Source organism: Danio aesculapii, chromosome 4 (genome assembly GCF_903798145.1).
Source record: "Danio aesculapii chromosome 4, fDanAes4.1, whole genome shotgun sequence".
Lineage (NCBI taxonomy): Eukaryota > Metazoa > Chordata > Actinopteri > Cypriniformes > Danionidae > Danio > Danio aesculapii.
Window position 1 is genome coordinate 24482243 of NC_079438.1, and position 27586 is coordinate 24509828.

The window sequence follows — 27586 nt, forward strand, 5'->3', positions numbered from 1 at the left end:
TTTTTCAAAATTGTCTGAAAATGTTTAGATTAAAGGTTTAGAAACGAGGGAGAAATGTATCAATAAGTCATAACTGCAAGTGGCAAAAAAGCTAAACAAAAAAGACTTTTATTTTGGCGTGGCGTGTGACGTCATACGGCTGCGCTGCTCCCGCGATGTGATTCAAGTGGAGAAAGGTTTGTTTTAAAGCTTTTACAGATATAAAGCGATTGATTAAAGTTTCAGGTTTTCCCTCCGCTGCAAAATATGTACCTGTTGTTGACAATATTATTTACTCTTTATACAACGTAGTACTATTTTACTCACAGTAATCCAGGGCTACTGTTTAAATAAAGTAACAAAAATGTGTATAATAAATGTTTTAATGAAGGTTTAATTTATTAAGTAGCATAATGTCAGTTCATTCTACGTATACATCACTATATATAAGAAATGGAGTACTAGTTTTAATCTGCTCATTTGTGGCCATTGTTTCTAGCTCAGACCTGACTTTATTAAGGTAAAGTTGGTTTTATATTCGCACATTCAGACTTTCTCCTAAAATAACTTAATATAACTTTTTTTATAATTATTTGCTAATTCTAAACAGGGAAATCATCTTATCAAAATACAACATTATTCACAGTCAAATAAATAGTAATGTTGTTTTCAAGTCCTACTTGGATGAGATTTCAGACTCAAAGTACCATGGTAAACAATACAGGGACCATGTCACAAGTTGTCACTGAACAAATGTGCGAATATAAAACCAACTTTACCTCAATTATTTCTTTTTGATTTCTTGTTTCTTTCATCTTTTTGTTAATTGCTCTAATTAAAAGAAACTGTTGAAGCAAGTGTTGAAGAGCAGTTATTTTGTTTCTGCTCATTGTTTTATTTATTTTAAACAGGATAAAGTGTCCAAACACAGAGAAAAACTCCTGCTGAAGCGACTGATCTCCACACTGTTATAAAGATGGCGTTTATTAAAGAGGAGAGTGAAGATGTGAAGATTGAAGAAACATTCAGAGTCAAACAGGAAGATCTGCAGGAACAAACAGGTTAGTTTTCATTCTCAAAGACCAACTCAGTCATTTGATCCTCATTCAGATATATTTCAATAAGAAGAATACTAAATTAAATCCATCTTGCAGCCCTGAGTGTGCTGCCTAGTTCTCCTAAATGCACATAAGCACTCAATGAAAGACAGGAATGAGTTTCTTTTGTTACTTGTTCCTATGTCTTTCCCATTTTCATTCTTTTATGTATTATTAGTCTCCCATTTTCTCTACCTTCTTAAGTTTATTACTTTTCTTGTTCTCCTACTGTTTGTAAAGCGTCCTTGAGCACTGGCGCTATATAAAATAAATGAATAACAATAAATTAAAACAAGTTTAACTGAGCTGACGATATACAGTATTCTCGTAGAAGATATCTGCTATTACAGTGATTGTGTTGGATTAGTACAGGGGTGTCCAAACTTTGTCCTGGAAGGCCGGTGTCCTGCAGCTTTTAGCTCCAACTTGCCTCAACACACCTGCATGAATGTTTCTAGAAAGCCTAGTAAGTAGGGATGGCTGACGTGAAACTGATGTTTCGACATAGTATCGAGATCCCGAAGGGCAAGTGTTTCGAAACACTGCACCAAAGCATGATCCGAAAAACCTGGTCACGTGACTAAAGCAATTTAAAGCATCGATCAGTTCAGAAGCGATTCGAGACCTGGCGAATATGCGTTTGACAAACAGGGTCCGAAATTTCTTCTGTCTCATATAGCCTAGCGGAACATGCGTGTGCGTGTTGTTACTGAGCTTCAAATGACTTTTGGGTTCGAATCCCGACTTGTACAAATCCTCCGAATTCATGATTTTATGTATTTTAATAATGTTACTGTTTTATAGTGTAGTCTAGATAGGATACAGCTGCTGATACACCATTAATTTAGCATCATTTTTGTAACACTGTAAAACAATAATGAATATTTTACAGTACTGTGATGGTTGGGTTTAGGTTTTGGGTAGATGTTAATAAAATACAATGGGAAATTTATTAAATAATATAAATAACTCTTGTTAACTTCTGGCCACAACCATGTCTGATCTAGCAACAACCCTGTTTCATGACCAAAACAAGACATATTTATTCACAAAGTGTTTATTCGGATATCAGACCAATGTTGAAACAAAACGATACACGAACAAAGCATTTCATACAGATATTAAAGCATTTCAAAATAGCTTCATCAGTCTGGATTCGAACCCAGTATCCCCACACGGTAGTCAGGAACCCTAACCGTTCCACTAAATCGCTTGCAGATCCTAGCTTACAAAGTGGGGTTTAATACCTGTTTGCTCAACTGTTCTTTGCTGAAGCTATTTCAGTGCAATATATAAAAATGACCACTAGGTGTCATCATAGAGTGGGGTTTCGAAACGTTCATGAAGCCTCGCTTTGCCCACCACTACTAGCTTGATTAGCTAGCCCAGGTGTGTCTGATTGGGGTTATAACTAAACTTTGCAGGACACCGGCCCTCCAGGACAGAGTTTGGACACCCCTGGCTTAGTACTTTCCACTTGCATATGTCACGTTGATCACAATTTCCTTTTTTTCATGAACTTCTTTATGGATTAAAACTTGTTTCTAGTAGTTGTTACTAGTTATCACACATTTTTGCATGCACATTTTTTCACCTGCTACTCTGCTAGGAGCTTGAGAGCACCTTCAATAATAATATAAATATTTGTTTAGAGATGGATCGCAAGATGTGCTCAAAAGCGTAGTTACATGTGGTGAAGAACGATGGCAAAGCTAAGTGTAATTATTGTAATAAACTAATAAGTAATAAAGCAGAGTGTCACGACCAACATGACAAAGCATCTGCGGTTCGGTCACATACTTCACGAATATTGAATTAAAAGAATGCCGTGTTCGGTTCATTGTGCTTCCCCCGGGTGCAACTAACAACAATTGTGCATTTTAGTGTAACTTTTTGAGCGTGATGAGCAGTTCAGTGTTAGTTTTTATTTCAATATCTTGAGGTGAAACTAAACTGTGCATTCTCTCCGCCTCCTCATTCATAAACAGCAGGACGCTCTGCTGAAGCATGCAGGAGAGACTGCTTTACACTCATTCATAATCTTAGCTGTTGTATTGTCGAAAGAATATATAAAGTAGAATGTTCTTTCAACAGTCCCGATATATTTAATCCTTTCCTTTTGCTAAATTTTTATCATTTCTCTACTGCAAATTAGATTTTTTTTAAATCTGCTTGATTCTTTTAAAACCGAAAGCAGCGCCCGTCACTTGGTGTTTTTCCATTAGTGAATGTTTTGTGAATGTTTCATTTTATGTGTTTAGTCTTTAATGTGTTTTTAATCATTTTATTCTATTCATATCAGCACTCAGAAGCGAATTTATCCTTGAAAACGTGGCATGAGAGTGATGCACGTGTTGGATGATTGCGTTTTTTGCGCGCGCAATCAATTCCTGATCCTTTGCATACATTTTTAAATCAAAAGACAAGATAATTTAATTACTTTTATTGTGCTAAAATATTTGTTAGACGAATGTTATTTAAAATAAGCATGTATATACCTATTAAAACTGTAAAACTGAATAAAGTGCATGGTCTAATCAGAAATAAAGGAAATTAGTTATCTATTTCATTATTTCATGCATAAAATAGGCTAGTCTTTTTATAAATTGAGTTAATTGATCTGAAACTTTTAATAAAATTTTTTTTCTTGTAAATGATAAAAGTTGCATCAGATTGATGAACACTAACCTGAATACCCGCGTGAACAGGGCCACAATTACTTTTTTATATTGAAACAATTGAATAGTGTCCTCTGTCTACATGACTGGCAAACTTGTCAGATAAAAACAAACTGCTGAATCTCTTTTGAATAAAAACAAATGTTGTCTGGTTTAGTAATGCATAGAAAAATGCAAAGCAGAATTCTCCTGAGTTCATTAACCCGCTGATGACAGCCACCTTGTGGTGGCTTTTAAGGTGGTTAATGAGGTTTGTTGTGTTCAAGCGGCAACCTCCCGCTCTCCCTTGGGAAGCCAATATGGAAGTAACTGAAACTGCAATTCAGCAAAATTCCGCTAGTCCTGGCTCCATAATAGAGCAAATTGCAATTGAGCCCACTGTTAGAATGGCCAACTTTACAGCAGAAAAAAAAGGTGTTTACAGCCTGGTACAAAGAACGATTTTGGTTCATATAGCTATTATTACCCTCCATGACAACTGTGAGGGGGGTGAATTTTTTTATAACTCATCCATTTCCTTTATATTAGGTTATTTTAAGTTTGCATAATTAAGGGCGTGGCCACTTGAGTGACAGCTAGGTCTCGCTGGTCGCCGTCACTTCACCTCAGCTGATTCCGGCTGATTAGCCACTGATCTCGGCATATTCATCGTATTTTTGTGTTGTTTTTTTGTGGCTTTACACAGTCAGCTGCCTTTTGGACATATTTCTTACAATTATCAGATGATATGGGATGCTGTGTGCACTTAATTGTGCTCACAAACCATTCATGTGGCCTCGTTTCCCATGTGAGTAAAGTTATATAATTATACACCATCTCTATAAATGTATTTGTTTTATTTAAGATAATTTATCATTAATATTTTTCTTTAGACCCGTAAAGCACTCCAGAATGTGACAGAATGATTAGCTGTAGCTCTAGAACAGTCATCTGAAGCGTTATCATTCAGTGTTATGCTGGATTTCATCAATAGTCTTGCATTTACTAACACAGACTATATTTAAAGTGTTTGGAAGTAATTCGCGTTTTCCTCCTGTAGAAAAACATCATAAGAACAATGTTTAGTGGCTCAATGTATTACTACAGTGTTTTGAAAAGTCTAAACACTTTATTGATATAGTGTACAGCCAAGCACATGTGGTCAGAACACAAACGAGTCGCAGGTAATAAAGTATCAAGCGTTTCTCCCAAAGTAAAGTCTGTCTGCCAGGTCTAAGCAAAGTGCCAGCACGTGTCTGTAGCTCCGCTCACTCTCCGCCTCTTTGCCCTTATTTGGTATCCCACCGTGGGTGCGATGACGCGCGAACAAAATGGCGACGGTTGGCCGCGCCTACTTGTAGCTTCTTTTGCAGAGTTCAGAAACCTATGGGTGACGTCACGGATGCTCCGTCCATATATTTTACAGTCTATGGTTGTGTTACCTTGGGAAGTTTGAACTAAACAGGAGCAAAGGCTACCTGATCAACATTACATTCCTCGAAAAAAAAACAAACACTTGCAATCTAGACGGTCACCTCATGCTTGTCCGTAAACTCCACTCATTAAAATAACTGCTCGGTGTTTTATTATTGATTGTTTATTATTGATCGTGAGCCACAAATATCCTTATCGTGATAATATTACGATTAATCGTGCAGCCCTATTCACCTTATTCTCCGCGTACGAGTGGGCGCTGCCATTTGAATAATTTTGGCTCAAAACTTCCGGTCTCATTTACTTCCGTTCATTTTTAAACGTTAAAAACAGCTCGTTTTGCTGCTTGGTGTTGCAAACTGATAATTTCTTATTATTCTACTTTGTCTGTATTGTAATGCAAACACTAGTTTGTAGAGTAAGTAGTTTGACCGTTTTTTGCCGTTTATTATTTCTAGTCATTACTCCCATAGGCAACTGAATCGGAAGTTCTAAAACAATCCCAAAAACGCGCGCACTTCCGCATTGAAGAATAAGGTCAATACCCTTTCATTATGTTCTTGGCAGTTTTTGACCCATTGACTTCCATTATAACCAAATTTTTAACCGCAAAGCCATGACACCAAATAATTATGCATTCTAGATTGTTGGTGTTTTCCCTGTTGGGAAGAGGTCAAATGTGTCATTTTTACTGTTTATCATCAGTTGGCAGCATTAACCCTTTAGACAGGCCTGTTCAAAAAAGTCTTTTATATGGAGTTCAGTGGAGTAAAACAGCAGATTATAGTGTGCAGATTATTATAAATGCTGTGTATATCGTTTTGATGCATCTTCTTCTTATAACGACAAAAAAAACTTCAATTACACTTTCAGTTTTGATCGTACAGATAGGATCACTACATCAATCAAATCTGTTAAGTGTCTAGTTGTACAACAAACGTGTGTGCTTTTGCAATATAAGGATAAGAAACAGTGTAGGCATTCTCTCTTTTCTCTCTCCGCATTTTTAGAAATGCGTCAGTAAAGTGCACTGAAACTCCACGAAAACAAAACACACAGATCACTGGAAAGGAATATTTGAACCTATCGGTTTACAATATACTGATGCCCTGATTTTCTAGGCTTTATTGGTGATAACGGTCAGAAATGTTGGACCACTATTGCCTTTTTAGCATAAGCAGAGGAGAGAAACTAGCCAGACAGTAATGTGTGAATTGTGGAGCGGGCTAAATAAACGTATGCATTTTTTGGTAAGTGTACTTAAAAAAAAAAAAAATATATATATATATATATATTTTTTTTTTTGCCATAATAAAAAATATATATTTGTAGAGCAACCCATGTTCTGCTGTCATTAATATTTTAATAAATTATAATAGGTAGAACTGTCCGAGATATGAACAAAAGCAAGTGATGCATCAAAGTTTGATTAAAAAATGGTTATAAAAATCCTTATGATCATTTAAAATAATTTATAAAAATAAAATAAATAATTAGTTTTAAAAAATTGAACGATAATAATGATATGATGTAGTTCCGGAAACTTTCTACTTTGTTTATCTGTCTAACTTTACAGTGGGTTTCTTTTGACCGCCCCCTCTCGTTTTAAAGAATATCACAACGGCGAACATGGCAAGTATAAGTTTTGCGAGGTGTGTGCGCAGTCTGTGGAGGTGTGTGGCGACAGGCGAAAGTATAAATCCACCTTCTCTCTCTCTCTCTCTCTCTCTCTCACACACACACACACACACACACACACACACACACACATTACTCCATATAAAAGACAGAAACATTTTTTGCACTGTAACTGATTATCAATAGTAAAAATCACAAATCTCTTCCCAACAGGGAAATGTAACAGTGGTGTGGGAATAGTGATCCCCAAAAAATTTAATAAATAAATAAACAAACAAACATTACACAAATATGTTCGTCACTTGTTTTTAAATTATTAATCTTGGGCGCCAGACAGAATATCTGTCAAAATACCATTTAAAGAAAATAAACTGCGACTAGCTCTCACCACCAGTTACAAATATTAAAACAAAAATAAATAAACAAGATGCACCGATAGTAAATTTCTCAGCCGAAACCGATAGCTGATTGTTTCGAGTGCTATCTGCCGATACCGATAGTTTAATGGTTCTGCATTTTGGTCCCTCTCTCTCTCTCTCTCTCTCTCTCTCTCTCTCTCTCTCTCAAAAAAAAAAATTATTTTTACTAATGCTTTGCTTCTTAGACTTTACACACCTGAAACTTGTCTTTAGCACTTGTTCACTGCTGCTCTTATAGTTGTGTAAATTGCTTCCTTGTCCTCATTTGTATTCAAATTCAATTATTCTGAACACAATGCATATAAAACTTTATTTTCTCTAATTGAACAGTTGTTTCAGAGAATGGTCTCATAAACGGAGAACACGTTGCTCAAATTAGCATTAACACATTAAAAATTAGTAAAATTAAATACTATAATTTTTTTTCTATCTTAATTCATATTAACATAACTAAATATAACCAATGCCATTTTTATTTTAAAACTTATTCTCAAATTCACTCATCACAGTCAAACACATATTTGCATTATAATCTGAACATCAAGCTGGTGATATTAAATATAAACAGTTTTGATGATATTAACTGATTAATATTAGTTAAATATGAAAAGCATGCTGCTTTTACAAAGCATTTCCATCAAATCCATGTGAAATATAAAACTTTCTATACAATCAAGCAAGTTTTATAACTATCAAACATTTTAATCTGAACTTTTTTGATGATATTGACTAAAGACTAACTGGATCATTAAGCATTTCTCACAATCATTTAGAATTTCCCTCAAATAAGTTAATGTCTCTGCATCACAGAACAGCAAACTTATTACATTTTTTAACTTTCTTCTTAAGTGACATCAACATTAACAATTCTGAACATCTGCTCACAGCGTCTCATTCCTTACCCTTAAATAAGGAAATTGGTTAAGTTCTTCTTCACAAATAAAAGCATTTCTGCTTTATCTCTGCTTAAACAATTTCTTTTCTCGTTTAGGATATTAGATGCTGAGCTGAAGGTTTTTTCACTATTGATGCTCGTACACGACTTGTGCAACTTCTGGCAGACGGGCCTGATTAGCAGACCAGTACATTAGCGCGCTCTCATGCCTGGGAACCAGCGGCTCTGCTAGGTAAATGGAAACTTGCGTTGACACACTCGCATTCTTCACCACAGTCCCGTTTTCATGAACAATTTCGTTGAATATGGCAGAGATAGATTCTGTTGAAGATTCTTTTGCTTCCATGCGAGCCCTCTTTTGTTGTATGATATCTTTAAAAAATAATCAGACGTGTGTTAAAAATGAGAACGATTGAAAAGCCTATTTTATAGCCTATTATTATTTTTATATTGAACTTACCTTCTAGATTCTGCACCCACGTCACTGTCTCTAGGATGTCCAAGTTTCTTAATCTCCTCAACTACTTAATTCATGCATCTGCCGTTTCATGTCAGTTTCATAAAACTTGTCCTTATATCGTGGGTCAAGGATGGTTGCGATACTGCACATGTGGTTTGAAGTGGTGTTTTTGAAGTGTTTTTGCACTGAATCCAGCATAGCTTTTTTTCATTGTTTTAACTCAGCTTCTTTGCTGAGTAACCTTTTTAGAGTCTCGAGAACGGGGATATTATCAGCAGCAGATGCATCCTCTTTGCTAATCTCTTTAGTTATTTGTTCAAAAGGAGAGAGAAGTGCAGTAACGCTTTCCATCAATGCCCACTGCTGCGGGGTGAGAGTAACCGGTGGCTCGTAATCTGCAGCGCAAGCAGTAAGCGTGTCTTAAGACTAGTCTTAAGCGTGCAGTAAGACTTTGCATCATGTAAAAGGTGCTATTTCACCTCGTATTTACATCCAGTTTAAGTCTCTTTAGGGGAAGATCCATTAGTGGATATCCGGCTGTATATCTCGGGTAAGAAGACGTAGACAAAATAACGCAGACTTGGTAAAGTGTAGCGAGGCTGGAGATGTCTTAGCAGTCGCTGAAATTCAGTGTCTTCCACTACAGAGAATGGCTGGTTGTCAAGCGTAATAAATTCCGTTACTTTCTGAGTAAGTAACTAAATAAAGTCTGTCTTGGTCAATAATAATAATAATAATAATAAACACTTTGTACTTTTCACACACAAACAGCAGTATCAACAACAAAACAAAAAAAATAACAATAATCACACTGAAACACAAAACCCTCAGCACTTGCTACGGAGAGAAAACAAAACAAGAGACACAAAATGAGAATTTGGGCAAAGAAAACAAAAACTTTTGCTTCTTACCCACGGAGCGGATGGGTCAAGGGAAATGAAAGGGGAATGGCGAATGTGGAGGTGTGGATGTGAAGGTTGAGGGCGTCGATGAACCCAGCCGGTGAGTAGGCAGCTGACTCCATGCCAGCAAGATAAATCGATAAGTTGATTTTGTTCAGGACACACTGCACTGAAGTCTTTGGTGATGCCCTCGTTTACAGATGTCACGAGCACTTCAGTAACAAGACAGTGGTCTTTGCTCTGTTGCTTCAATATGTACTTTCACTTTTTGTTTCTCACAGCCAGTCGTTAAGTTTCGTCTCGACCCGGTTTCTCTATTCGTTTCCCTGCACTACAACAGTTCAGTCAACTTCTCTTTCTTCCGCACACCACATAATGCTGCCCTCTCCTCCTCTTCCTTTATCCTCTCACCCATTTTCTTTTTACCGTCCCATGGGTGGAGACCAATTAAACAATGTTGACTGTCATCACAGAAAACACCAATAATCATAAATGTATGATTATATGCTGTCATGGCTTTGCAATCAAAAAAATGTTGTTATAATAGAGGCCTATGGAGAAAAAACAGCCATGAATATAACGAAAAGGGAGTGAATTTGTCCAGAGTGTATTGAAGTTTTTTTTTAAGCATTTTCCCAGAATTATGTCCCCAAATATCAGTCCGTTTGCTGAAACACAAAGACAATTTTGCCCAAATTAAGCCTCAAAATCACACCAGAATGTACGAAAATGACCCAACAGCACACAAGGGGAAAGGTGCACATTTCAGCCTTTATGCAGATGCTGTACAGGTATGTCTCATGTCTGCGAGGCAGATATTCAGCTGTTTGTTCAGCTGTTATGGTATTTATTTTACATTTAATGTGCATCAAATTACAGTTTGCAGCCAATGTTTCCATACCTGCCAACACTCCCGTTTTTCCCGTTTTATTTCAGACCCATCTCCCTTATTGTTCTCTCTCCCGGAAAACTCCATCACCTAACCGCACCCACCCCCCACATAAACCCCCCAGCCACGCCAATCCCCCCCTCCCTCCCCACCGCTTTTTAGTACAGTTCCCAAGCACACCGAACCTAACGCGCAACCATTTTCATACCCGCTCTTCAGTTCGCGCTCACCTTTCCCCGCTCTTTACTTCGAACCAGTGGCATAGTGCAAAATGCAAAAATGAGGGGGCCCCCCTGCACGAGTTATTGACAAGGGCCCCTGGTTGGTTGTGGAAATCAAGCTAAATGGCCGGTTGGGTTGGGGGGGGGGATGTTGACGGTCGCGAAAAATAACGCACATTTGCTTTTGCCGCCCTAACTACGTACGCGTCCACTATGAACATATCCCTTATCACCCCATCCCGTCTAATCCACCACTCCTTCTAATCCCCCCCGCACTCTCCCCCTCTGCCCCACCGCCCGCTCTACTTGTCACACATCCCTAACTCCACCCTCACACCCCCCGCACTTCACTTTGTGCGCATCCCTGGGAATAATCTCCCGGATTTTATGATCCGAATGTTGGCAGGTATGAATGTTTTCTGTGTTTTTTCAATTTTCAGCTTTTGATGAGAGTTGTAAGACTTAATGAAAACTATTGTTTTATTTATTTATTTCAGACCTAATTGAAGAGAATGAGGGAAGTAAAGAGAAGGAACATCATGTCAAAATTGAGGAAAAAAATAATTTACAGACTGATGGTATTTTGAAAAGGAGAGACAAGAATTGTTTCACCTGCACCTTTACTCAGTGTGGAAAGAGTTTTGGAAGAAAAGGCAATCTTAAGATTCACATGAGGATCCACACTGGAGAGAAACCATTCATATGCACTCAGTGTGGGAAGAGTTTCAGCCAATCATCAAACCTTAATCTACACATGATGATTCACACTGGAGAGAAACCATTCACATGCACTCAGTGTGGGAAGAGTTTTAGCCAATCATCATACCTTAATCTACACATGAGGAACCACACTGGAGAGAAACCATTCACATGCACTCAGTGTGGGAAGAGTTTCAGCCAATCATCACACCTTAATGAACACATGATGATCCACACTGGAGCAAAACCATTCACATGCACTCAGTGTGGGAAGAGTTTTATTCGCTTATCATCCCTTAATCTACACATGATGAGCCACACTGGGGACAAACCATTCACATGCACTCAGTGTGGGAAGAGTTTCATCCGCTCATCATCCCTTAATCTACACATGATGAGCCACACTGGAAAAAACCCATTCGCATGCACTCAGTGTGGGAAGAGTTTCAGCAAATCATCATCCCTTAATCAACACATGATGATCCACACCGGAGAGAAACCATTCACATGCATTCAGTGTGGGAAGAGTTTTAACTGCTCATCACACCTTAATCAACACATGAGGATCCACACTGGAGAGAAACCATTTAAATGCACTCACTGTAGGAAGAGTTTTAACTGCTCATCACACCTTAATAAACACATGAGGATCCACACTGGAGAGAAACCATTCACATGCACTCACTGTGGGAAGAGCTTCAGCCAATCATCATCCCTTAATAAACACATGAGGATCCACACTGGAGAGAAACCATTCACGTGCACTCAGTGTGGGAAGAGTTTCAGCCAATCATCATCCCTTAATCTACACATGATGAGCCACACTGGAGAGAAACCATTCACTTGCACTTAAGCCGCGGTCACACTGGACTTTTCTCCCCATAGACTAGCATTCATACGCATGCGAATGCGTCAGACCGAAAACGCAAGTTCGTGCGTCAAGTTTCACAGTTTACTGCTTACAAAGTTCAGACTTGGTGAACTCTGACCTGGGAAATCGCATCACTTGACTGTGTCAGACCAATCATAGATGGGACAGAAATGTAAAATATGGACCAATCGCTCACTTTTTTCATGTCTAATCATCTTGTTTAATCCCACCCCTTTTCGCAGCGCCGTACAACAGAATTTCTTATGCTCAAACCCTAGTGTGACCGCAGCTTCGGTGCGGGATGAGTTTTAGCGACTCCTCAGGCCTTAATCAGAATCAGATTGAGCTTTATTGCCAGGTATATTCACACATACGAGGAATTTGTTTTCGTGACAGAGCTTCTACAGTGCAACAGAATTACAGAGACAGGACAATAAACAGATAATAAATATATTTAAAAAAAGTAGTGAATGCAAATAAACAAATAGACAAGTATATGTAGAGCTATATTACTATTACTAAATACCTATATACAACATTATTTGTGCTACTGTTATGTGCAAATTGGCATGTAAAGTATGTTGTTAAATAAGTGTATACGTGTATAGGTGTATAGCAAGTAGTGATGTTGGTTCAACAGTTATTATTATTATGAAGTGTTCATGAGATGGGTTGCCTGAAGGAAGAAACTGTTTCTGTGTCGGGCTGTTCTGGTGCGCAGTGCTCTGTAGTGTCAACCAGAAGTTAAAAGTTCAAAGAGGCAGTGTGCTGGGTGTGAGGGGTCCAGAGTGATTTTGGCAGCCCTTTTGCTCGCTCTGGATAAGTACAGTTCTTGGGGAGTAGGGAGGGTTGTACCAGTAATTTGCTCAGCAGTCCGAACTGTTCGAAGTAGTCTTTGGAGGTCGTATTTTAGTAGCTGAGTTAAACCAGACAGTTATTGATGTGCAGATGACTGATTCAATGATGAAGGTGTATAACTGTTTCAGCAGCTCATTTGGGAGGTTGAACTTCCTCAGCTGACTACGAAAGTACAGCCTCTGCTGTTTTGACAATTGAGTCAATGTGAGTGTCCCACTTCAGGTCCTGAGAGATGGTGGTGCCCAGGAACCTGAATGACTCCACTGCTGCCACAATGCTGTCCATGATGCTCAGTGGGGGAAGAGCAGGGGGGTTTATCCTGAAGTCCACTATCATCTCCACTGTTTTAAGCATGTTGAGCTCCAGGTTGTTGTGACTGCACCAGACAGCCAACTCATTAACCTCCTGTCTGTAAGCAGACTCATCACCGTCCTGAATGACGCTGATAAGTGTAGTGTCGTCTGCAAACTTTAGGAGTTTGACAGAGGAGTCCTCTGAAGTGCAGTCATTCGTGTACAGGGAGAAGAGCAGTGGGGAAAGAACACACCCCTGGGGGCGGCCAGTGTTGATTGTGCGGATACTGGATGAGAATTTTCCCAGCTGTTGCCTGTCCGTTAGGAAGCTGTTGGTCCACTGACAGACAGAGGTGGGCACAGAGAGCTGAGTTATTTAGGGCACGAGAAGTTTTGGGATGATAGTGTTAAAAGCTGAGCTAAAGTCAACAAACAAGATCCTCACATAGGTCCCTGGTCTGTCTAGGTGTTGCAGAGCATAATGCAGTCCCATATTTACTGCATCATCCACAGACCTGTTTGCTCTGTAGGCAAACTGGAGAGAGTCCAGTGAGGGTTCAGTGATGTTCTTCAGGTGGGCCAGCACTAGTTTTTCAAAAGACTTCATGACCACAGATGTTAGCGCTACCGGTCTGTAGTCCTTTAGTCCTGTAAGTTTGGGTGTCTTTGGGATGGGGATGATGGTGGAGCGTTTGAGGCAGGAGTGCACTTCACACAGCTCCAGTGATCTGTTGAAGATCAGGGTGAAAATGGGGGCCAGTTGGTCAGCACAGGATTTTAAACTGGCTGGTGTGATAAAATCTGGGCCTGGTGCTTTTTTCCTCTTCTGTTTCCGAAAGACCTTGCGCACATCATTTTCACTGAACTGAAGTGCAGGTATGGGGGAGGCAGGGGTGGTGGAGGTGTTAATGGTGGTGTGAAGAGCAGTTCAGAGTGGGTGTGGGGTTTTTTCTTAAACCAGCAGTAAAACTCATTCAGGTCCTTTGCAAGTCGTTCGTTGTCTACAGTGCTGGGGGATGGTGTCTTGTAGTTTGTGATGTTTTTCAGACATTTCCACACAGATGCTGAGTCACTGGAAGAGAACTGACTCCTTAGTTTCTCAGAATAGTTCCTTTTTGCGACTTTGATCTCACTTTCCAGTGTATATTTGGCCTGCTTATACAAGGCCCTTTCCCCATTCCTGTAAGCAACCTCCTTGGCCTGACGTAGAAGTCTAAGTTTTACAGTAAACCATGGTTTGTCATTGTTGTATTTAAGTTGAGTCCTGGGAGGAATGCACACGTCTTCACAGAAAATGATATAAGATGTTACAGTCTCCGTGAGCTCATCCAGATCGTTTGCAACAGCTTCAAAAACACTCCAGTCAGTGAGGTCGAAATAAAAACATGAAGACCCACACTGGAGAGAAACCATTCACATGCACTAAGTGTGGGAAGAGATTCAACCGATCAGCAAACATTAATGAACACATGAAGATCCACACTGGTGTGAAAAAGCTTTAAGTGTGAGAAGACTTTTATTACAGCTCCAAAATTAAAACTGATTCACACTGGAGAGACCGTACAAGTGTTCACACTGTGACGAGGTTTAGTCAGTTAAAGAGCCCATATTATACATGAAATAGGATCATATTTTGGTTGTAAGGGTCTCCAACAACAGTCTAATATGCATGCAAGGTCAAAAAACACTTTCATGGTCTTATAATCTGCATTTAGTTTTACCTAATTATCCCAGAGACTCCCATATGAATCGTTCAGCGATTCATTTGTTCCCAGACCCCTCCTCAGCGTCAGCGCGAAGCTAATCTGCGCTGACTGGACCGATGACAGCCTGCTGCGATTGGTCGACACTGACCGCTTTCAGCGCGAGACAGAGTGAAATGGCCAGCTGCTAATCAACAATATAAAAGTAGTCACAGTGCATACACGCTTTATAGTGTAAGGCGTGGTCTTTGGCTGCCAGTGGGTGAATGTAAATACAGACGACTAACTATTTTATTGAGCAAAAAGTCCAAGAACTGGCGAGGAGATCTCCTAGCCCGTTACAGTCTACCTGCTCTTTTCACACACACACACACACGGCCGGCGCGTCCAAAGAGGCAACCTCCCTCACCACCCGCGTCCTCAGTTATATATGCCAATAGCCCCCCGGTCTTCAATTTCAGAAACAGCTGACGATCCGTAAACAAAGCGGCACGCATCGCGTTTTCAACGTGGCTTTGCACGCGATATGATAATAAAGAGTTAACCTGATACAGTACATGCGGTTACAAGTAACAAAACACAACTAAATACATAATTTGCAAGCTAGAGTAAACGAGGCAACAATTTTAATCGCACGTACTTACACTTCGGAAATGGAGGAAGAAACTGATTCATGATCCACTGATCCTTGTTCAGACAGTCTTTACTTTGTAAGCATGTAGTTTCCAGAAGCATTCGAACAGCTCAAGGCTCAGCTATATTGCTGAGGTTTCATCTTTGGGTGGACTGTCAATAATATCCATCTGCACAGCGTGACTTCATTCGACCGGTGTGTGTGTGTGTGGCTTTTTTTCTGTTAGTGGGCGGGGCTGCAGGTTTCAAATCTCCCGAGTTTGCGTGCGCAACTACTTGTGTTTCGTAGCCGCGTCATCATGAAACACCTAATGACTCGTTATCAAGACGACTCGTTTGAAGCACTATGAGTCCACTCTTTTATAGATGAATCAACAGTTTTAAACACTGTACACTTACAGATTTAAGCCTTAGCTGGATATTTCACTTCACTTAGAGCTGTGTTACACACTACATGGAAGGGCATTTTCAAAAACCCATAATATGGGCTCTTTAACACTGCAGTAGGTGGGGTTGTAAATGTGTTGCGCTCCTCGCGTTTACCGTAAACACAATGATGGCAGCTGAGAGAAGAACAGTTTCATAAACATCTGGCAAACAGCACCTCTGCGGCTTAAAATCTCTTTGCAAGTGATTGTACAGGTGCGGATACATCTGTACTCCACTCTCCAGTGTATTCATGTAGCTAGTGTTGTTTTGGACTATGGTCCCTGTCTGACTCTCTAAATGAGAAAAAAATCACAGCAGATCTGCATGATGGAGCTGTGTTAGCAAAGTCGTCTTTAAAGGACAACTGATCATCCAGAATCACCCTAAAATTTCTTACCAAACTAAATGGGGTAATGGTGAATGATCCCAGCTGGATTGAGAAATTGTGTTGAATGTGTGGATTTGCAGGGAAGGTGACGTAAGCAGATGAGTGAGCAGTTGATTTTTTTTCCAAGCCGAAGTACTTCAGGCAGTTTGATGGGAGTAAAAAAATTTGGAAATTTAGTTGAAAACAGCTGGTTGGCTGGTTGACCAGCCTGGTTTCAGAGGAGTTTTGGCCATTTCCAGGCTGGTTTCCAGCCATTTTCAGCCTGGTCTTAGCTGGTTGGGCTAGAAAATGACCATTTAAAACGTGCTTGACCAGCCTAGCCAGGCTGGGAGCCCAGCCAAAACCAGCTAAGTAAAAGAAGCTAAGACCAGGCTGGAAATGGCTGGAAACCAGCCTGGAAATGGCTAAAACCAGGCTGGTCGACCAGCTAAAACCAGCCAACCAGCCTAGGCTGGTTTAAGCTGGATTTTTCAGCAGGGTATTTTTCATCCAATGAAATGTTGAGTGATAGCTTTTTGAACAGTGAGCTTCCCAGGCCTGTGTAACCCCGCAGGCCCTACACCACCCAACCTGCTCTGAGCTGGGATCAAACTGGCGACCTTCCGCATGACAGTTGCTCTAACAAAAAGGCTAAAGACCATGGCCCCTAGCATCTGTCGCCAGAGCACCTTTAGAGGTCAGAGGAATGAGGTTTACCTGCACAGCACTTCACTAGCTGGCCTCTGTAACACCTGTTTAAAAGTGTTTGGGAATGTGCCAGTGTGGAGTGAAGGAAGAGAGTGAATTTTTCTTCAGAGGGTGTTGTTTGATGGAGATTTAGGTTGGATTTGGTGGGAAATAGACTGCTAATTTTAGTGTTTTTTTTGTGTAAAGGAGGCCAGCTGATACGGAGTTGGTGGAGGAGGACAGAGCAGGGTATTAAATGTCCTGAATAGTTTGTGGATGTCTGAAGTGGTGTTAATTTTGTTATGGTAGTATGGAGTTTTGGCCGAATGGACTTGGGAGGCTAATGATGGCAGCTGGGTTTGGTACCTGCTAAGGTGGAGGTTTTTGATTTGTGCCATGCTCTCTCTGTTGCCCTGGGTGCTGTTCAATGTTATCTCAGAACATGCCCTAACTCCAACACTAACCATTCTCTCAGACCATCCGACAACCAGGGGTTAGAGAGAGTAGGGTGCATTGGTCTGGTGGAGACAGGACAGATCTCACCTAGGCAGGATGTTAAAGTGGAACAGAGTGTTTCTGCTGCACTATTTACATCAAGAAGTGAGAATTGTGTGTGTGAGGGTAGGGAAGATGTAACAGTGGAGGAGAAGTGTGTGGAGGACAAACCAATTTTTACTAGTAGCAGTTTAGTTGTTGAAATTAACAATAGAATTCCTGATATCAACAATTAAGTCTGAATGGCAGCCTACATTTAACTAGTGAAAATTCAATTGTTGAAATCAGATATGTAGTTTCGTCATCACTATGCACTGATGAATTCAGACTTCTGTCTTCCAATCCATCTCAGCAAGTACCAACGTTTATCCTTTTTCTCATTAATTTATTCATATGAGTATTTTAATCAGTATTTAATCTTTGAAAGGATTTTGACTAATGAATGAAGTTAAATATTACCTGATTTCTAAAATATATTTAGGTATTTTAGTGCTGTCGCTCAGCTCAAGAAGGTTGCTGGTTCGAGTCTCGACTGGGTCAGTTGGCTTTTTTGTGTGGAGTTTGCATGTTCTCCCCTTGTTCGCTTGGGTTTCCTCCAGGTGCTCCGGTTTTCCCCACAAGTCCAAAGATTTGCGGTACAGGTGAATTGGGTAAGCTACATTGGCCATAGTGTATGTGTGTGGACGGGAGTGTATGGGTGTTCCCCAGTGATGGGTTGCGGCTGGAAGGGCATCTGCTGCGTAAAACATATGCTGTATAAGTTGGCGGTTCATTCTGCTGTGGCGACCCCAGATTAATAAAGGGACTAAGCCGAAAAGAAAATGAATGGATGAATTTAGGAATTTTCACTTGAAGTGTCTTTGTCCCTATCTTTGTCTGTTATTATTATTGATATAATTATTATTATGTGTTAATTCTGTTTAAAGTGATTTTCATTTTTATTCAAGATAGACTTTGTGTAGTGAGAATATAGCAGCCTGAATGTAGATAAGTAGTTTTGATAAAAACGGCTGAGAGTACACTCAGCCTTGGGTAAGAAACAGATTGTACCTTGAGAGAGTGTGTGTGTTCAATTTGATTTTAGATCCTTTCACAGGTCTGGGATCAGCTCTAAACAGCCTAGCAGATGTCTGACATTTGTATGCTTGAGATATTGAAATATCGTTCAGAATTGTATGCCCGCACCCATGAGGAAATGTTCTGAATCTATCTGTGTCTACGAACTCACTGCGAGTGTTAAAGTTGGCTTCTGCTGATGAAACTGCAATCTTCAGCAACCTTTCTTTTAATTGAATCTGACTCTGGCTCTTCTTAATCTGACAGACAAGTAAAGTATCCCTAAAGCACATAGATGAATTCATTACTATGCACATTTCCAAAAAGCATAACATGAGATCTGAAATAGCAATTTTTACTAGTCAAAATGCATTTTTAACTTGTCAGAATTAAGTTACAGATATCAAGAAATATGTTTATTACTAGTTGAAATTTCATGAATGTTTTCCTCCAAGCGATGACATAACTTTTAATATAAGAATTTGGGTTGGTACTAGTGGAAATGCAATTCCTGGTATCAACAATCAGCATTTTTTATATAAAAAATGTAACTGTTGATATTAAAAAAATCATATCCAGCCTTATATTTATTCTCAGAATATGCAATTTTGATATAAAAATTTTTATTCTTGATATCAACAAGGTAATTGTTGACAAGTTAATTTAAAATGACTAATTTCCCTATTAACAATCACATTTATGATAGAAGAAATGACCATTGTCACTAGTGACAAACCTGTTTTTGATATAAAAAATGTACATCGTTACGGTTTCATTTTAACATATCTTATCGCCTGGGGTCTAACAATGTAAAGGTTGACTCCCTGTCACGGATAAGTAAGGTTGAACCCAGACCCATCCTTCCGGTTAAACTTGGTCGTTGCAGGATGGTGGAGTCTGTGGTCAGGTAGGAACTTCGTACCATTGCTATGCCCATCAACTGCCCTAGTAACTTGTTTTATGTGCCTGAGTCAGTCCGGACCAAGGTTTTACCGTAGGGGTCACTCATCTGAGCTAGCCTGCCACCCAGGAGCAAATAGCACCCTTGGCTTAATCAAGCAATGGTTCTGGTGGCTCTCAATGGTGTGGAACAGTGGTCAGTTTGTGTTGGCTTGTCACTGGGTTACGCTCATCCAGTGGCAACACAGTAGTCCTCACTGTGGTGGGCAGATTCTTGAAGGCAGCTCACTTTATTCCCCTCCCCAAATTACCTTTATCGAGGTAGACAGCAGCCATTGTCTTAGACCACGTCTTCCGTCTTCATGGCCTCCTAGTTGACATGGTTTTAGACAGGGGTCCCCAATTTGTGTTCAGGTTTTGGCCAGAATTCTGACGACAGCTGGGGGCATGTTATGCTTCCAAAAAGCATAACATGAGATCTGAAATAGCAATTTTTACTAGTCAAAATGCATTTTTAACTTGTCAGAATTAAGTTACAGATATCAAGAAATATGTTTATTACTAGTTGAAATTTCATGAATGTTTTCCTCCAAGCGATGACATAACTTTTAATATAAGAATTTGGGTTGGTACTAGTGGAAATGCAATTCCTGGTATCAACAATCAGCATTTTTTATATCAAAAATGTAACTGTTGATATTAAAAAAATCATATCCAGCCTTATATTTATTCTCAGAATATGCAATTTTGATATAAAAATTTTTATTCTTGATATCAACAAGGTAATTGTTGACAAGTTAATTTAAAATGACTAATTTCCCTATTAACAATCACATTTATGATAGAAGAAATGACCATTGTCACTAGTGACAAACCTGTTTTTGATATAAAAAATGTACATCGTTACGGTTTCATTTTAACATCTCTTATCGCCTGGGGTCTAACAATGTAAAGGTTGACTCCCTGTCACGGATAAGTAAGGTTGAACCCAGACCCATCCTTCCGGTTAAACTTGGTCGTTGCAGGATGGTGGAGTCTGTGGTCAGGTAGGAACTTCGTACCATTGCTATGCCCATCAACTGCCCTAGTAACTTGTTTTATGTGCCTGAGTCAGTCCGGACCAAGGTTTTACCGTAGGGGTCACTCATCTGAGCTAGCCTGCCACCCAGGAGCAAATAGCACCCTTGGCTTAATCAAGCAATGGTTCTGGTGGCTCTCAATGGTGTGGAACAGTGGTCAGTTTGTGTTGGCTTGTCACTGGGTTACGCTCATCCAGTGGCAACACAGTAGTCCTCACTGTGGTGGGCAGATTCTTGAAGGCAGCTCACTTTATTCCCCTCCCCAAATTACCTTTATCGAGGTAGACAGCAGCCATTGTCTTAGACCACGTCTTCCGTCTTCATGGCCTCCTAGTTGACATGGTTTTAGACAGGGGTCCCCAATTTGTGTTCAGGTTTTGGCCAGAATTCTGACGACAGCTGGGGGCAACTGCTAGCCTTTCTTATGAGCACCACCCACAGACCAATGGCCAGGCCGAGCAAGCTAATCTGCAGCTGGAGAGGGTCCTGCGTTGTGTCGCATGCGGGGAACCATCATCTTGGAGTTCCAGATTAACCATGGTCAAATATGCATATAACTCTTTTCCCATGTTGTCTATTGGCTTGTCTCCCTTTTAGTGCTGGTTAGGCTACCAGTCCCATCTGTTGGGGTTAAATAGTTTAATAATAGACAAACAGTTTAAGAAAAGGTCTGGTGTGTCAGATTAAGAGAAGACTCAGAGTCGAAAATGCAATTAAAAATGAAAAATTTACTGAAGATAGTTTGCAATTCTATGGCAGAAGGGCTTCACAGTCAGGATGAGTTCGCAGGCTGATCTGACTTACAGTACAACAATGCAGCAATTATACTCTTTACACAAGTCCAGAAAAGGTGGAATCTAGATAAACAGTTCTCATTGGTTACAGCAAAAATAGACAATTCTAAATGCGTGCGTCAATGAAGTATTGTATCTAGCTCCAGATATGGACGGCCTAAATGTGTGTGTCAAGGAAGAATTGTATCTAACTCCAGAAATGGATTGCGACATGGTTCCTGGGGGTTAGGCAGATCCTAAGTTATTAAGAGCTGATCTCCGACCTGTAAAAAGCTAAACCAGGGACTCAATAGACGCAAGAGACAATCTGTTGTGGAAACTCAAGGTTGTTTCTTGTACGTTCAGCTGTTTTATCAAACTGGTTCAAGACTGGTTCCATCAACATTCGACTACAATATCATCACTACACACAGTGTCTATCTACATACAAAAGGAATTACTTTAATAAGAATTAACAAACAAAACAGAACAATAAACATAGCTAAATTACTGTAGGCAATATCATGACAAATAGAACAGGTGTTTTTCCCCTACTCTGCATCAGTAATTCTGTTCAGATAGATAGATAGATAGATAGATAGATAGATAGATAGATAGATAGATAGATAGATAGATAGATAGATCTCCATGACCTCTGACCTGGTTTTTGTGTGTCTCCTGAAGAGAGGAGTAAGGACACTAAACATTCTTTCAAAAAGTCTGTTTCATTGGTTCAAATCAATTTCAAAGTTTAATACTCATTCAAATAATCAAATAATTATATTTAATAAACGTGATGATAAACAGGATGTTGAGAAAAAGGATAAACGTTGATTCACGTTGAGATGGATTTAAAGGTAGAAATCCGACTCCTTCAAGACTGATTTCACAAGGCTGCCATTTTAAAAGCAAAATCGAGGCTGGGTTGGGAAGAAACCCAGAAGTATCGCCTTGGGGTCACACAGAAACATTGTGTACCTGGTTGTATATCTTAATCACAGTCATTTCTGGTGGGTACCAGTGAACACTATGCTAAATCAGAGCTGTTTAAGAACACGGTCAGCGGCACTTAAATGTTTGCGGGAAATGGACGTTTTTAAAACTCCAGTACCGGGACAACACTATTACATACAACACGAGGGTGTGCTACAGAGGACTGCACTGTTTTATCACTCACCCGTTTACATAGGCAAGTTACATAAGCAAGGAATCATCCTCACGGTCTTCACCTGGTGCCATGAACTGAATCCTAGGAGGACACTTAAGCGTATTACTCTTAAAGAGATTGTAATTTAGTTTGATGCCTAATATGCTTTTAGTTGTTTAAATTAAACTGAACTAAATGATATTAAAGTGATGTTTACACCATCTACGTTTTGAAATTGTGGCAACACCTGGAGGTTTGTAGTCACACAGGATGTTGTTGTAATGTTTACAGTGCTGATCCTATTCTTCCTTGTTTTTTCCCACCGCAGCCTAGCTTTTGTTCTTTAAAATGGTGGCCGTGTGAAATAAGCGTATTCTCTTCCCAAGAACCAGATGCAATTGTTCCCTCATGCATTCGTTCTTTCAGAGGTGCCTCCAGACATGGAGGATCACCAGAAAAGGACTGGCAATAGGAATTAAGTGTTTGCGCCCTCTATATATGTGTGGTCAGAAAGTCTGGTTGTCTTCCAAAGACATTCCTCTCAGACTTTCGTCACATAAATTGGGACCCAAATTCATTGGACCCTTTTTCCATTATCAAGGTGCTCAGTCCAGTGTTGGCTCAACTGAAATTAAGCTCTAAGTTTCAAAACATTCATCCATTTTTTTCAGGTGCCTAAGATCAAACCCATTCTTCTCTCCCCCCTGAGCCCCTAACCTCTGCTCCTCTGCCTCCCAGACTGGTTGAGGGTGCACTCACATACACAGTGCACTGGCTCCTGGATGTGAGGAGGAGAGGTAGAGAGGTTATCAGTATCGGGGAAACAAGAAGGGTTATTATGGTCTAGAGGAGAGAAGTTGGATTCCGGCTCTGGATATGCTGGACCGCTTTCTCATTGATCAGTTTCATCAGGTCCATAGTGAGTCCTAAGGGAATGCCAGGGGGCATTCTTGAGGGAGGGGGTACTGTCACCATCCCTCACGCTTTTGCTCTCTCCTCCTGTTCCTGTTCCTCCTGAGCTCTCGTTTCCCTTTTTCCTGTTTCTACCACTTCATTTCATTTCATGTTTGTCAGTATGTTATCGATCGTTTGTGTGCATATTATTTTGTTACTCAACCTGTATTTGTTTTCAGGACTGCGAGGGAGCGAGTGTCTGGTTGTTTTTTCAACAGCACTTCCTCAGCGCTCACCCGACTGGGTGTTTAATATGATTTTTGCTTTTTCCGGGACTCTCTTCTCAATACAGATTTGTTGTTATTCTGCATTTGAGTTCACTCTTTTTTTTTTTTACTCGTGACACAAGTATTTTCTTTCTTATTTGTGTTTAAAGGTCTTTAGATTTTGGCATGATGTCTAGCTTTTGAGGCTCTTTTGGTCTACTTCACTTTATCAGACAGGTCCTATTTAGATGATTTCTTGATTGCGAACATGTGTGGTAGTAATCAGGTCTGGGTGTGGCTAGAGAACTTGATAAATTAAAGTTGTTGTAATGGGGAAAAACATTTTAACACAAGGCTTTGTAGTTCAGTACTTTGTCTTCCTTTTAAGAATAAAAACCTTCATTTAGAAACTGCACAATGTGTTTAAACAGTTAAGTGTTAAATTTCTGCATTGCATTTGTTACATGCAGATTACTTACCTCAAGAACATTTGTCATCTAAAGGTGCAGATTTAAAGCTTTATGCAGATATGTCTCATGTCTGTGAGGCAAATATTTGCAGAGATTCAGCTGTTTTTTCTGACAGGTTTACCAGAATGAGAAATGAGAATGACAAAGCATGCCCTATCTGCTTTACAAGTTTTACAAAAACATATAGTTTTGTTGTGATTACGAATATATACAAATAAAAAAAACTGTCCATTTACAGCTTTCAAATTTATGTCTCATCAATATGACCAAAAATTATCTGGGATCAATCATGTAAGAATCCGCTTAAATTTGTATGTGTGTAATAGACCCCAGGAGGTTGATATGACAAGATCAATCTAAATATGATCTGCTATGTTTTTACATTTAATGTGCATTAAAATTAAGGTTTGTGTAGCCAATGTTTTTAGTGCCTTTTCACTTCAGCTTTTGATGAGAGTTTTAATGATTTACTAAAAACTGAACTTTTTATTTATTTCAGACCTAATTAAAGACTATGAGGAGAGTAAAGAGGAGGAACAGCATGTCAAAATTGAGGACAAAACTCATTTAGAGACTGATGGTATTTTAAAAGTGAGAGACAAGAGTTGTTTTACCTGCACTCAGTGTGGAAAGAGTTTAGCAAGCAAAAGCAAACTTAAGATTCACATGATGATCCACACAGGAGAGAAACCATTCACATGCACCCAGTGTGAGAAGAGTTTCAGCCAATCATCATCCCTTAATAAACACATGAGGATCCACACTGGAGAGAAACCATTCACATGCACTCAGTGTGGAAAGAGTTTCAGCCAATCATCATCCCTTAATCAACACATGGTGATCCACACTGGAGAGAAACCATTCACATGCACTCAGTGTGGGAAGAGTTTCAGCCAATCATCATCCCTTAATCAACACATGATGATCCACACCGGAGAGAAACCATTCACTTGTACTCAGTGTGGGAAGAGTTTCAGCAAATCATCACACCTTAATCAACACATGATGATCCACACTGGAGAGAAACCATTCACATGCACTCATTGTGGGAAGAGTTTCAGCAAATCATCACACCTTAATCAACACATGATGATCCACACTGGAGAGAAACCATTCACATGCACTCATTGTGGGAAGAGTTTCAGCAAATCATCACACCTTAATCAACACATGATGATCCACACCGGAGAGAAACCATTCACATGCACTCAGTGTGGGAAGAGTTTCATCCACTCATCACACCTTAATCAACACATGATGATCCACACTGGAGAGAAACCATTCACATGCCCTCAGTGTGGGAAGAGTTTCAGCAAATCATCACACCTTAATCAACACATGATGATCCACACCGGAGAGAAACCATTCACATGCACTCAGTGTGGGAAGAGTTTCATCCACTCATCACACCTTAATCAACACATGATTATCCACACTGGAGAGAAACCATTCACATGCAACCAGTGTGGGAAGAGTTTCAGCTTATCATCAACACTTTACAGACACATGAAGATCCACACCAGAGAAAAACCATTCACATGCACTCAGTGTGGGAAGAGTTTTAGCCAATCATCACACCTTAATAAACACATGAAGATCCACACTGGTGTGAGAGAGTATATGTGCTTGGAGTGTAAGAAGACTTTTATTACAGCGGCAGAATTGAAACGGCACAACAGGATTCACACTAGAGAAAAACCGTACAAGTGCTCACAGTGCAGTAAGAGGTTTACTCACTCAAGAACCCTGAAAACACATGAGAGGATTCACACTGGAGAGAAACCCTAGACATGATCAATGTGTACAGAGTTTCACTCATTCGGGGCAGATTAAAAAATACATGGGATGGTTTCCGGTATGGCGTCCACACATGTAGCAGCATAGAAAGAGCGCTCCCATACACACTGGTATTAATCCTCCTTTTTGCATCATATATGATAACCTAAACCATATTTAAATAACATGGAGGGGGACAAAAACAAAAAGGCTAGGACAAAACATCCATTGAAACCTGAAAAAAACGAGAAATCAACAGATGAAAAATCAGAGACGGACGGGATAGCTAGTAGCCTGTCAGCTAGCATTGCAGCAGTACATATGGACATCAAAGCTTTCCAGATGGATATTAAATCCGATTTAACTGCCTTCCAAGATTCTCTCGCAAAACATGTGAAAATGGAACTAAGTAACTTTAAACAAGAGGTCAATCAAAAACTGGATGGCCTTATCACGGACCTAAATGCAACGGCAGGTCAACAAAGTGGAGAAGCAAGTTAAAGAATTGGACGAGAACATTGCTGAGATGTAAGAAATGCTTGATCAAACCATCCAAATTCAAGAAAATTTACAAGAGAAACTGTTAGATCTAGAATCACGTAGAAATAATGTTCGGATTTTTGGAATCCCGGAAGGAAGCGAAGGGAATAATATCCAAGACTTGGTGGAAAGATTATCAAAATGGACCTTAAAAGCCAATGATGTTACCGGGCACTCAGGCCAAAACCACCCGCTGACGCCACCCTAGATTCCATATTCTTCCTGGAATACAAAACGAAGAAACTGGTCCTTCGCATGGAGAAAGAAATACACTTGAACGAAAAAAGGATTTTCTATGACCAAGACTACCCACCTGAGATCCAACAGAAAAGACGGGCTTTTGCTCCGATAAGAAAAATTCTGAAAGAAAAGGGGATTAAGTTCCAAACACCACCGCCAGCAAAACGTAGAATCTTTCTGGAAAACGGGCCGGTCATGTACAATTCGATGACGGAGGCATCAAGAGATCTGAAAGAAAAAGGACTGATAAATGGTGAAGAGAAACTGTTATAGGAATCTCTGGGAAAGTGAAACAAAGACCTTGGCAAAAGGAGTGATACACACATACATACATACATACATACATACATACATACATACATACATACACATATACATAAATACACATACATGCATACACATATACATACATAAATAAATACACATATAACCAATTTTCAAACCAAAAAAGGCAATAAGCCAAATCTGTATTTAGGGTCAAGTAAGGTTAAAAATAAGCCAATCAAAAATAATTAAATAGAAGAATGGTGATATACACAAAGAGATAGGTATTTAAAGCTGCGCTGGAAAAGGTCTACGACAATGAAAATTATTAGAAGCCCAAACATGGAACCTTAACTTACTATAAAAAGAAAAAAAAAAGGCTGGAACCAGAAGTTTCTGCTTTTTGATGTCTCATTGATTCAAATTAGTAAACCTTTGAGTTTGTCCAAGGTTTGTGCCCAAAGTCTGACGGTGTCCTCTCTTGCACCATGGATGCGAGCAGTGGACATTTTCAGATACACAATGTCAATAAAAGTATGAATTCAATAATGATGA

General features: G+C 39.7%; 2 protein-coding genes across 3 annotated transcripts in view; one reads left to right on the top strand and one right to left on the bottom strand.

The window, feature by feature from the left end:
• LOC130223487 (gastrula zinc finger protein XlCGF57.1-like) overlaps window positions 1-469 on the bottom strand; it is a 150727-nt gene extending 150258 nt beyond the window's left edge. The window contains exon 1 of the mRNA XM_056456332.1: window positions 442-469. Within this exon, the coding sequence (XP_056312307.1) occupies window positions 442-469 (28 nt within the window). The remainder of the gene's footprint in view (window positions 1-441) is intronic.
• LOC130222316 (gastrula zinc finger protein XlCGF57.1-like) lies at window positions 151-27586 on the top strand. Of its 2 annotated transcripts, XM_056454896.1 has the most exons (5): window positions 151-176; window positions 891-1040; window positions 11089-12101; window positions 14698-14797; window positions 24894-27586. In XM_056454896.1, exons 2-5 carry the CDS (start codon window positions 956-958, stop codon window positions 25997-25999), a joined length of 2304 nt encoding a protein of 767 aa, XP_056310871.1. In that variant the 5' UTR covers window positions 151-176; window positions 891-955; the 3' UTR covers window positions 26000-27586. The 2 variants fall into 2 exon arrangements, with proteins under 2 accessions (XP_056310871.1, XP_056310872.1); XM_056454897.1 differs by lacking the exons at window positions 11089-12101; window positions 14698-14797 and having other exon boundaries at window positions 24711-27586.

What these genes read in the sequence shown, in the direction of transcription:
- LOC130222316 (XM_056454896.1), top strand. Translation starts at nt 956, where the DNA reads ATGGCGTTTATTAAAGAGGAGAGTGAAGATGTGAAGATTGAAGAAACA. An exon ending in AGATCTGCAGGAACAAACAG is followed by an intron (nt 1,041 to 11,088) that starts GTTAGTTTTCAT and finishes TATTTATTTCAG; the next exon opens with ACCTAATTGAAGAGAATGAG. An exon ending in CATCATCCCTTAATCTACAC is followed by an intron (nt 12,102 to 14,697) that starts ATGATGAGCCAC and finishes CGAAATAAAAAC; the next exon opens with ATGAAGACCCACACTGGAGA.